The following is a 12651-nucleotide window of genomic DNA, read 5'->3' as shown; positions in this document are numbered from 1 at the left end:
GGTCGCCAACTTTCTGCAGAGTCAATCACTACAGACCTCCAAACTTCATGTGGCCTTCAGATTAGCTCAAGAACAGTGCGCAGAGAGCTTCATGGAATGGGTTTCCATGGTCGAGCAGCTGCATCCAAGCCATACATCACCAAGTGCAATGCAAAGCGTCGGATGCGGTGGTGTAAAGCACGCCGCCACTGGACTCTAGAGCAGTGGAGACGCGTTCTCTGGAGTGACGAATCGCGCTTCTCCATCTGGCAATCTGATGGACGGGTCTGGGTTTGGCGGTTGCCAGGAGAACGGTACTTGTCTGACTGCATTGTGCCAAGTGTAAAGTTTGGTGGAGGGGGGATTATGGTGTGAGGTTGTTTTTCAGGAGCTGGGCTTGGCCCCTTAGTTCCAGTGAAAGGAACTCTGAATGCTTCAGCATACCAAGACATTTTGGACAATTCCATGCTCCCAACTTTGTGGGAACAGTTTGGAGCTGGCCCCTTCCTCTTCCAACATGACTGTGCACCAGTGCACAAAGCAAGGTCCATAAAGACATGGATGACAGAGTCTGGTGTGGATGAACTTGACTGGCCTGCACAGAGTCCTGACCTCAACCCGATAGAACACCTTTGGGATGAATTAGAGCGGAGACTGAGAGCCAGGCCTTCTCGTCCAACATCAGTGTGCGACCTCACAAATGCGCTTCTGGAAGAATGGTCAAAAATTCCCATAAACACACTCCTAAACCTTGTGGACAGCCTTCCCAGAAGAGTTGAAGCTGTTCTAGCTGCAAAGGGTGGACCGACGTCATATTGAACCCTATGGATTAGGAACGGGATGTCACTTAAGCTCATATGTGAGTCAAGGCAGGTGAGCAAATACTTTTGGCAATATAGTGTATATTACCACCTAAAACCTTTGAAAGACAGCCTGGTTTTGCTTTCAAAGTCACATTGAAAGGTATCTCCTCTCTGCTACTACAGTCTCAGGTGTCCATCAACGCAGAGCATGGAGAGGAGCACCGGGACCGAGGAGAGTCCTGGAAAGAGAAGACAGCTCACAGAAACTCCACCACCAGTGACCAATCAGAGCATCCGCTGCTGAGGAAAAAGAGCATGCAGTGGGCTCGACGGCTGAGCAGGAAGAGCACCAAACCGCCAAGCAGAGCAGAGCGCATTTCGCAGCAGAGACTCAATCTGTATCGGCGCTCTGAGAGGCAGGAGCTGTCCGAGCTGGTCAAAAACCGCATGAAGCATCTAGGGCTTCCAGTTGTGGGATACGGTGAGTGCAACAGCTCACAACAAGATGACTAACACTAAAAATCACTTCACAATTGTAGTTGTGATAACATTCATCAAAATTGAGTTAATGTTGACGGAACCTGATAAAGCTGTTTGTGTCATTGAATGTATCCATAATCTGTTGATGCAGCTGTGAATGTTAGCAGATTGGAGTCGTAGCTCAGAACACATTTTGATTTTAAATTGCAGTTTTGGAGCAGACATAATATAGTTGGTTGACTTTAAACTCAGTGAGCAAACTTTACCAAGATGAAGGGACAAATTCAGGCGCTAGAAAAAAAAGAGTAACAGAAAAGACTTGTTAACTTGTTTTACATGATTTTAATTATCTGAAAATTACAGCTCACTAATGCAAACTTAGAAACTATTTCATTGTAGGACTAACTTTAAGACTTTTCCAGAGATCGCTGGATTTTAGATTATTTTTACCTGATTTTTGATATGCATTTTTTAAATCTCCAACTAACTCTCATCCAGATAATCAGTGTGACTCATTTAAGCCCACAGAGAACTGATTTTTCGTTTGTAGAAAACCAAAGTGGTGTTTGTTATCAGCAAACTGATTCCAGTGCTAACCTAATGCTTTTCTGTAACCCTTCAATTTCAATGGTGTGGGGAGACACAGTTATATAGCTTATAATTTATTCTACTCTATAACATATCCAGATTTTACACACCAGTCAACCTGTATCCATTAGTTTGACCAAAGGAGTCAAAAATATCTGCAAAACATTACAGCGGCTGAATCACATGTTGTCACATATTTACACCACTACTAAACTCTCAAATAAACTCTCTGTAAATCAAACTATGCAAAAATCACCCAACAGGCTTTTTTTTTAAATCTTCATCTATCTAGATTGACTCAAAAGTAAAACTACCCAGACAGGATTTTCTATGAAAATTTTTTAATAAGTCAGGACACACACTAAAATAAGAAACATTTTAATTATTCCCAATTCAATTTGTTTTCATATTGCTTGTTAGAAAGCCATTAGGTTAATTTTGCCAGCTAGAACTTTGCCGACAACACCTGCTTCCATTAGAAAAATATTTTCTTTCCACATCTGTTTATCTTGTAAGGCACTAGATTAATTTTGCTAAAAAAAAAAAGAATACAAGGATAGTTTTTCATGAGACCCCTATTCTGTTTAAATGGTTTTAGTGACTCTACTCGTCTATGTTCTTGTTCATACTACTTAAAATGTTTCTTAGCAGGTCCAACTACTTACCTTATAATAACATTAAAACTAAAACTAGAAAACTTTTAGGTTTAAACATATCTTTAAGGTTCAAATCTTTAAGATTCAAACAGTTTCCAAGGTAGAAAAGAACGTTTGCCCACTGAGGCTCAACTCAACCAGTTAAATTATTCTGTTGTGCGATCAGCTGTGTTTAAAACTCCAATCTGTGCTTCAGCCCCTTTTTTAAACGCATCCATTTCTCTTCATATTGAATATAATGAATATCAAGATGTAACATGGTTCTTCAGAAAATCGCATCATAATGGTAACCCTCTTTAAAATCATCCAAGTCATCCTTCACACACGTAATCATACAAACATGATCATAAAATGCATGACGGTGCAGGCGCATTAAACATTGAGTGCGCTGCATTTGACCTGATTTCTCCTCTGCTCAGTTTCATTAATTTTCTTTTTTCAGCTTCATGTTTAAAAGCAACGGAATCGCACCCCAGATGGGTTTTACCCATAAACTTCTGTGTTCAACGTGAATAAAGCGATAATAAATACTCACTTTCCTCTTAAAATGTCAGTTTTTTTCTGATGGTAAAGAAAGATTTCAGCATTCAGTCATTTTTGGTTAGACTGTCAGCATCTTTCTGAGATAGATGCCAATAGTAAAAATAAATAAATTAATAAATCAGGCATTTAGCTTTCCCCTGAAGCCTTCAGATAAAACTGAATGATACGTAAAATTGTTACAGATTACATTAACTTTATGAAAAAGTCTGGTTTCGGAAAAAAAGTTAAAGAAAAATAGCCTTGGATCAGGATGCTTCTACTGCCGTATTTTAATGTGAGGATTGTGTTTATTTGAGAGAACATAGTGTCTAGAAATGGTCTCCCGTCTTGTAGCCCAGACATATATAGAAAGCATGGCTGGTCATGTGCATCTAGTCTTTTTATTAATTATGAAGAGGCATCCAGTTATAGTAATGTCCCTATGGTTCCAAATTCTGCTAAACTATCATATCAAACTATAACTGAAGAATGCAAACAACCAAATATCCTGAAGCTTTTTCTAGGACAGTTGATATTTATATTTACTCAAAAAGACTGATTGCTGGAATTTAATCAAAAAGCACATTGCACAAGAATGATCACAAAACTCTAGCATTTTAACATGGTTTGTGCACATTTGCTGCAGGATGACAACATGCATAAAATCCCAAACAAATCATCTGGTGTTGTTTCCGTGCACACACAGCAATGCATGGCTTCTTTGCTTTGCTCTCACCTGTCATAAAAAGAAAGGTTTCACTGCCTGCCTGATCTTTTGATTACTTCTTCCTTTTGTTTTTTCTCCGTCTTTCTCTGACTCCTCTGTCTCCCCCCTTTGTGGCTTGTAGAGGATGTTTCTAATCTCACTGCGAGCGATGTCATGAATCGAGTAAATCTAGGATATTTGCAAGGTAAACTATGTCATTTATAACCCATACATCTACAAAATGTCAGTGCTTATGTCTAAAGTGGAGAAAGCATTTGATTTCCTTTTTGCCAGCATCCAGTAAAGCTTAGCGATTTGAATTGATTCAAGATTATAAAGAACTAGTTTGTAGTCATTTTTATTCTGATACGTAAACAATTTACAGGTTATTGTAAAAAAAAAAAAAAGGAGTTTGAAGTTAACAGTGAATGCCATTGCTTAGAGTTGCAGGATATTTCAGAGCAGCCGTATACAGAGGGGACAAGGCCGTCAGGTTAGCTGGTTGATCACAGTACTGCAACTCCTCTGCATGAGTGTGGGGCGTGTGGGTGTTTCTCTCCATGTGTGTTTCCTGCCAGAATGAGCGGTAGATCAGCAGCCAAATTCTTACTCTCCTGTCTCACTTTCTGTCTCTGTCTATCTGGCCTTTGCTGCATTGTGTCCCTGTGAGGTGACGTCCCAAATGGCTAGATTCCCGCAGGGCATCAGAGTATGGCTTAAAGAGTGGAGTGGAGTGCATTATGTCTGTGGATGGAAGCTTAGACTCAGACTCCAAATTTCTTTTGATCTTAATCTTGAATTACATTATAGCGTCCCTTTATCTCCAAACGGCAGTGGACCTCAGAGTGTATCGTAGATTTATACCATGGTCTTTATTGCCAGGCTCAAAAAGAAAGAGACTTTAAAGCTTGTTAAGGCTTTGCTACAGCAGGTGTGTTTGCCTGACATATGAAAAGGTCTGCTTGAAACTGTAAAGCGTGACGGAGGGAAACGCTTCCTCTTCTCCATCTGAAGCCTGAACTGAGCCTCACGGGGCATTTAAACAACATTTATAACATTCATTTCTTAGAAATTATATTTTGCCTGCATCCGTTCTTCCACAGTGCATAAATAAATCGCTTTTAGGCTATTACAATGCCTAAAAGCGCTGTAATAGCATATGCGCAAAGTAAATGTGAGAATCCTTATGAAATGTGTTTGTGCATGCTTAATAACTCATGTATGCTTTAAAAAAATTATAAATATAAAACAGTACAGCATGCTCTTGTAATGAAATAATGAAGAGGCAGGAATATTTTTTGAAGCCGTTGTGAAAAACAGTAGCAGTTATAAACCCCTTTGTTGCTACTTCAAGACTAATGGTGCCACTACTGCAGAGACTTGAATTATAAAGGGGAAAGTCTCTCTGTAGAACAAAAGTAAAAATTGTTGATTATCTGTTAAGAGACTATAAAAATCTACTGCATGAACGTCCAGTACGTCGATTGGTAAACCATCAGTACAGAGCAAAGGCCTTTTTGTCTGAAATTACAGCATTAATTTATCAGCAGTACTGTTTGTGGCCTTGGTATAATCCCTATACTCTGAGGACTGTGTGATAAAGTAAGGATTAGAGCAGAAACTCAGTGAAGGGATTAAACTTTGAGCAGATGACCCAGCAGGTTGATCTCTTCCACTCTCACACTCCCGATGTGTTCTGCTTCACTCTCCGTTTGGTTTCAGTCGCTCTGCGTTTGGTCCGGTCTGACGGATGCTGGAGCATGTCCTCTGTGTCTGTGGGTCTGTGACATGTCACCTCTTGGGCTGTGGGGGAGGTGGGGGCGGCAGCGGGGTGGGTGTCGGGGAGGCTGAGTGTGCTGTCCTGTGGCATGGCCCTACCAGCCTGCAGCTCCGGTGTGAAGGGGATGGGATGGAGGGGTTTCCCCATTTGTTGCGGACGCTGTCTGCATGTCGGCGCCGTTCTGAAGCTGGGCATGGTGGTTCTGTGCGGGTCAGCGGGCAGCATGTGGGCCTCCCCTTTGTTCCACAGGGTGGCCTGCCAGTAACGGTTAGCCCTTCTCTCTTTCCCACACCGCCTGGCTTTGTAAAGGGCCACAAGCAGGTGGGTGATGGAGACACACACCCCCTCCTTTTCCTTCCTCCGCCCGTCACTAGATGCAGTAGGAAGCACAGCCAGAGAGCACGCAACACCATAGCTAAATACAACATGCACTGATATAGCTACTGAGTAATATCAGGAAATTAAATTAGATCTCTATGACTGATTAATGAGGCTGTTAAGTTAAACTTCAAAGATTTTTATCTGTTGAACTTTATTATTATATATAAAAGAAATCAATGTTTTGAAATAGAGATGATAATGATTAAAACACTTTACAAATATCACACTATTGCTTCAAAGAGTAGATTGAACATTATTGTGATTGCAAAAATATTATTTCAGTTTTTCAAAAATATGAATCTTACCAATTAGGAAGAGGTTTAGGTATTTTAGGTTTTTTTTTTTATCTTTTTTTCCCCCCCTATGGTTCTGTTTGTTGTCATGCATTTAGATATTATCTCATATCTACACATTTATGGTTTACTGGTCATTTTTAGAGCAACTTATTATAAGTCAGTTATTAAATGTCAGTTATTAAAACTGAATTTCACTTCAAGAGAGCACAACATAAGGTCTGGGCAGAACATGCCCAAACCATCATACTGACTTGTTTTACAACAGGATAAAGTGAGTGCAATTAAATTTAGGATGCATTCTGCAGTTTGCACCCTACATAGCATAGTAACATTGTGAGTCTGAAACGAGCAACCTCACAACAGACTTTATTAAGACATGAAAGTTGCCAACCTTAGAAATCATTGTGCTTTCCTTTTAAATGTGTTTGATGTATTATTTTTTTTATTATTATAATTTACTGGATGCTTTAAATGCCGTGTTTCAAATAATAAAACAATTAAACTGTTTTGTAACCAACTTTCAAAATTTTAAATGTATATTTACTCTTTAAGTTTTCCACAGTCAAGCATAAATAATTATCAATGCAAAGCACAAAATACACAAATAAATCATGTTTTTTACATGTAGATTTTAATGTAGGTGGAATTATAAAATAACAGGAAAAAAAAAACTGAGCTCATATTCCAAACTTTAAGATCAGTTCTATAATTATTACCTCATGGAATTAATGTTTTACTGACTGGGAATAAATTAATTTCATTGAGGGTAACAATTATGGTGCATGTTCTTTGCAAACATATATATTTTTTAAAAAATGAAATATGTCATTCAAATGTTAAACTCAAGTCCGGTTTTTTCCTTTACATTGTTTGAAAACGTAACTTAGATTTTAAATATGGGAATGTTTTGCTTTCTGAGGTTAGAGGCCCCATATTTTGGCTGATTTGTGGTTTAATGGACGTGGACGAGGGAGGGCTCCAGAGCGGCTCTAACGGTCTCCTCTGCCACTTTTTCTAGACGAGATGAACGACCACCAGAACACGCTGTCCTACGTCCTCATCAATCCACCTCCTGACACCATGCTGGAGCTCCATGACATCGTGTAAGGCCTGGTCTTCTTTTTAAGCAGCCTTTACTTGATCCTCTGCTGTTTGATGCAGGAGTCATCAGCTCCTTCTGTTTAAAACTCAAATCTTTAGTGGATTCAGAAAAATTAAACATTTATTCTAGAATATTTTTGTTTTTCCTAAGGATGTATTCCTACTGGTCTACTTAAAACAGGTTTGTGTCCTCCTTTGGTCCGGACCTTTTGTGAAGGTTTGGATTGACTTAGCAAACCTTTAATTTAATAATTCTTTTTGGTGCTCTCAATCTGCTTCTAAATGGACTGTAACTACAGCAATTACCGTATGCTTCTCTTTAGCAATCCTACATAGCAGTGAACGTGGTATCCAAATCATACCTGATCAAATGTCTGTTGCAGTGGATCTCCTGCCTCGCAAAATGCCATTCCAAAATTTTTAATAAAAATGTCTAAATCTCCATTGAATGAGCTGCTCTAACAACAGCACAAAGCTGCATAAAGATCTCCCATAAATATGTCTGTGCCCTTCCCCGCCCTGCTGTTTCTGTCCAATGAGAGTAAAGCTTGTCACACCCATGGTTTTGGTCTACGTCCTCTTGCCAATGTACAATTTGAATGCAAACCAAACTAAATGAACAAAAAAAAAAGTGCTTTGGGTCCGAACCAAACAAACAAAGCGCTTTTCATTTTTTATTTTTAGTTTTTAGTTTTAGTTAAATCCATGGATTATATTTGAAAAAACATAAAAAATGAATTAAACTATGCATTTCACTTTGCAGTTAAAGTTTTCTGTGCATTGACCAGAGCAGACTTTTTCAACATGAAGCAAAGCTTGTTTATTTAAAATGGTATGTTTAGATTTATTCTGTTTGACACCTTAATTAATAATCTGCTTTTAGGCAGTTATTGGATTATTTTCCCTAAAGTGGTAAACACTAGTGTAAAAAGCAGCTAGCCACTGTGGTTGTTGCCATATACTGGAATTTACACAAAGATGTCTTAAATTTCTGTGCATTGTACATAATCTCTAACTTAAAACGTGCCTCTTCAACTATGCTTTGCCTTTAAATATGATCTGATATTCAGCATTAAAATGTGTTTTTTATATCCATACACACACAAAAAATATGATTTACTAGTTGATTCAGGTTAAAATGCAAGTTAAAAATGAAGCAATAGATGTAGTAGTTTATATTCAATGTGTATTTATTTTTTGTATTATCTATAACCTGCTGGTTTTGGATTATATCCTGTTTAAATGTTATTTTTCTAAGTTAAGATCATCCTATCATCATATCTACCTAACCTAATTTGATAGGTGGATATTTAATATCAAGTTTAGTCATGCTTAGCAATTAAACTAATAGAAATAAAAATAAAGGAGGTCCTGTAGTGAGTTCTGTAAAGTTCAAAAAAATGCAAACACTGTGTAGGAAAAAATGAGGCATTTATTATATTTATCACATGTAAAATAGAACACATAAGAATATCAGATCAGCTTCACGTGATTAAAATGTATTTTTTTAGTGTATTGAAAGAGATTTGACCTCCTTGAACCTCAGACTTTTAGCTCTTTAATATTCAACACCACAGAGAGCTACAAACAGCATCTGGTTTAAAGAGATCTTTAGTGAAAATGAAATCTTATATTACTACAGCGCAGTAACAAGTTAAGGATATAAAGAAAAACACCAACATGACCAGCTTTTATTCTGTTAAAATGAAAGCAGATTGAAAAATGTTAAAGTTAGATTTGGTCTGAAAGTGCCGACCTTAATAGTAAGAAATACATGGCATAAGTTTGTATTCTTGGGAGCTCTGAAAAAAGAAACATTTTTTCCAAAAAGCATGAAGAACGGACTAAAGTTAGAGCGAAATGAACTATTTAGACCAGAGGTTCCCGAGCTTTTCCCCCTATAGCCCGCTGACCTAAAGGCGTTAGCTTCTGTCCCGGCTCCTTTGCAAACCCATAGAAGGTACTTCAAAATATGGACAAAGGAATGTTTCATTGTTGTTATTTTAACTCTTATGCTATATTAAAAACAATATTTAATAACTATTAAATGTGTTAAGCATAAAATCATTAACTGAAATATTTTTACACCACTATTATATTCGTACTGAATAACGAAGTTTTCACCAAACTGTTAATAAGAACAGAACAAAAGTGTGTAGGGTAGAGTGGGCTTAATGTCTGCCAGCGCCATCCACACATCATAGTCCAACTGGTTTTGAGAACCTTTAAAGTTGAAGAAAAAAAAAAAAAACCTGTTTTTGTGTGTTTAGTGGATGGAGAAATATATTTTTTTTAGTCTCCAACCAGCTGGTCGAGCTTAAACGCTGCAGTTTCTCTGCATCTCTGCCTCTTTTTTATTACTGGCACAGCAGCTAATGAATTATCATGAATCTTGTCCTTACAGGTACATTATTCGCTCGGACCCACTGGCACACATGCCGGAGGACTCACAGATGGGACACAGTCGAAACACCAAAAACCAACATGACTTTGGCACAGAGACAAAAAATGAGACTCACCTTTAAATAATCTGTTCCACGAGCTACCAACAGAGCGGGAATAAGTTGCACAGATGAAGGTCTAACATGGGCGGCGGTCAAAGTGAATGTCCATTAGGTGTCTCTCAGCCTCAGACCAGAGTTTTAACACATAAAAAAAAAATAAAAATAAAAACAGCCCTGTGAGACCAACCACAGAGTTGATATAGGAGAATGCATGAAGAGTGCCTAGTCAACACAATCACCGATCTGTTAGAAACATTCCCTTCACTAAACTCTCTGGCAAAAGAGAATGTGAAAGCAGCTTCCTCCACAGAGTCTGAGAGCAGGGATCAGCAGCGTTATTAGATCTAATCGAATGGTTAAGGTTGGTTCCTTTGCAGGTGTATAAAAGTGAATCACCGCATCAATCAATGTTTTAGCTCAGAGGAGAAGCTACCCTTGTGCCAATGTTTAGGCTGACTGCCTCTCCGCCTGGTTCTGCTTATATTTTGAAACTACCCCTTCACCTCAAACACAAATCAAACACCATGCTTTGTTTTTAAAGAGCTGATTTTCTTCTGTTATTATGACCCTTCAATTTATTCTTGGACTATAACAGGCATTTTTTTCCTCACAAGCACATTTTTAACTGTCAGTATGCGATTGCACAAGTGGGCAACTTTCTTAGCCAAGTTAGCATTTGTTTCATCTTTATTTTTTCCCTTCGGTCAAAAAAATGAAATATCAAGTGATCCTCTTGTTTGGATTCATGTGTGCTCCACATTCTGTGCCATGTTGTTTACTCTTATTTATTTGTAAATATTGTTATTATCGTGTCATGTATTAATTTGTGTGACTTTTTTTTTTATCATTTTCAGACCTGTTTGCTACATATGCTGCTACCTTGCACAAAGTAAACTTGCAGAAGGAAGATCATGTAGAAAATAGCTGTGTATTTTCACAGAGGTTAATATATGATTCACGTTACCTGATCTGTATTAAAATCAACTAAGTCTTGATTATAACACCAGCTGCAGTTTGACCCTAAGTATTTATTTAAAATTAGCTTATTCTGAATACTAAATGCATTATCTTCAAATTTTATTCAAAATTTATATTTTTATTCCATCTGTTTTCTTTCTCAATCCATGGGATGCCTGAAGATAAATTAACATTTTCCTTTAATTTTTTTAAATATATTTGCTGCCTCTTAAATGTGGCTCTAAAATTAGCAAACTGTTTGCTTAGTTTAGTGTAAAGGCTCCACTATTTAGTGTTAACCATATATTTGTAACATTTCTGCTAAGCTAATCGATCTAGTTGATGGTTAATGCTTAGCAGATGCAGTGCTGTGAAAAAGTAGGTTCATCCTCAGGATTTGTCAGTTTTTTTTCTTTTTGTTATACTTGCAGCACTGTCACTGCTGGGGATCAGAAACCATAGAAATAGCTTTAACACCCACTCCAGTGGCTGATTTTCTCAGCCTTTCTTACATTATGTTAGAAAGATCTGTGCTGCTGTTTGTAAACTTCAACCCTACTTAAAATATATTCTTGATTCTACAAGTCAGACAGCAACCAATCTAGAGAATTTATTAAACGGTGTAGTTATTGCTCTGTTTGTTTTTTCTAGTATATTAAGATGTCTGAAAGGGGCCAAATACTTTTTCCCAGCACTGTAAGCCACACAGAATGATCACATTACAACTGTAGCCATGAAATATCATAAATAACTTTGTTTATTCTTTATATTTGTTTGCCTTTTTGAGTTCTGATTTGATAAAAACATGTCAGCCAGGGTCAATTTGATAGCGAATGGATAGCACACATTAAAATGCCTTTTAAGTTCTGCTCAGCAGGATGTTTTGCACAGGAATTTAAAAACATCATCCAGAATTTACCTCTTCTCATTTATTTTACAGATGTATTTATAAAATGAAGTGCTTTGGTTTGAATTGTTAAGGCCTCACTTTGTGTACGTTTCAGTATTAATTCCTGAGCCATTTTTTTTCATCTGTATCTTGGTTTTATTCACTGTAAATATGAACTGTATACACGGTTTTGTTCCTATGAAAAGTGAAAAGGGACTTGAAATATTTTTGCACTAAGCTCTGCGGCGACATGTGGGGCCTAACAGCTTGACCCTTTAATTTGAATCTGTAGAACATGGAAAATATGAATCTGCGAAGCAAAGACTCATCATGCATTCATTCATGATTTAGGCTGCAGATGTTTGCAGATTTTCATTTTGGGTATGCTGTTTTATTTCTCATCTGAAATGATCTTGGAAGTAATAGATGAGGGATTGCTTAGATTTTCTTTTCTTCAAATGGTCCAAAAAAATGTTGGCAGAGTAAGAAGCAATGGTTTACAGGCAGTAAATGAGTGTCTGTGATAGAGGATGATATCAGTGTACAGATTGACTTATGAAACACCTACTGTACCAGGATCCTCACTCCAAACTCTGACAGTTCTAAAAAAAAAACTTCACGCTGGGTCTTCAGATGTGAGAAGCTAACCAACACATGGGGCATGTTATCTCTTAAAAGCATGTTTTGATATAAAAAGCTTGCCAAGAATTAAACATTTCCTTCTTTTAGCAGGACAAAAATGCTGTGTCCTGCTGCCATATTTAAAGCCCATAACTCAATAAACTGCTTGCAAGTTGGAGCCATTATTTGATACTCTGTATTTATATGAATGGAATGTGCATGTTGTCTTGATGTTATGAAAAGCCAATGTTATAAGTTTACCTCCACTTTGTTTTTGAATCATTGTTAAAAAAAAAAAAAGGGATTATCCATTTTGTACTATTTCTTATGAGAAGTGCACATACAGATGCGGACAAATAAATGCTGCATGCAGCCAAATACTCTGACT

General features: G+C 37.5%; 1 protein-coding gene across 15 annotated transcripts in view; it reads left to right on the top strand.

Annotated features, from left to right (window-relative positions):
- si:dkey-21e5.1 (potassium channel subfamily T member 1) overlaps positions 1–12256 on the top strand; it is a 116048-nt gene extending 103792 nt beyond the window's left edge. For 6 of the 15 annotated variants that reach the window (XM_038300289.1, XM_038300297.1, XM_038300283.1 and 3 more), the window contains 6 exons: positions 966–1263; positions 3877–3939; positions 4177–4227; positions 5824–5835; positions 7210–7294; positions 9697–12256. In XM_038300289.1, coding sequence (XP_038156217.1) covers positions 966–1263; positions 3877–3939; positions 4177–4227; positions 5824–5835; positions 7210–7294; positions 9697–9817 — 630 coding nt within the window. In that variant the 3' untranslated portion in view covers positions 9818–12256. The remainder of the gene's footprint in view (positions 1–965; positions 1264–3876; positions 3940–4176; positions 4228–5823; positions 5836–7209; positions 7295–9696) is intronic. The other 9 variants (XM_038300322.1, XM_038300313.1, XM_038300367.1 and 6 more) reach the window with 5 other exon arrangements.
- Positions 12257–12651: the final 395 nt, after the last annotated feature.

Source organism: Cyprinodon tularosa, unplaced genomic scaffold (assembly GCF_016077235.1).
Source record: "Cyprinodon tularosa strain WSP-4 unplaced genomic scaffold, ASM1607723v1 ctg112, whole genome shotgun sequence".
NCBI lineage: Eukaryota > Metazoa > Chordata > Actinopteri > Cyprinodontiformes > Cyprinodontidae > Cyprinodon > Cyprinodon tularosa.
Note: the sequence above shows the minus strand (reverse complement) of the source record. Positions and strands in the feature narration are given on the sequence as shown.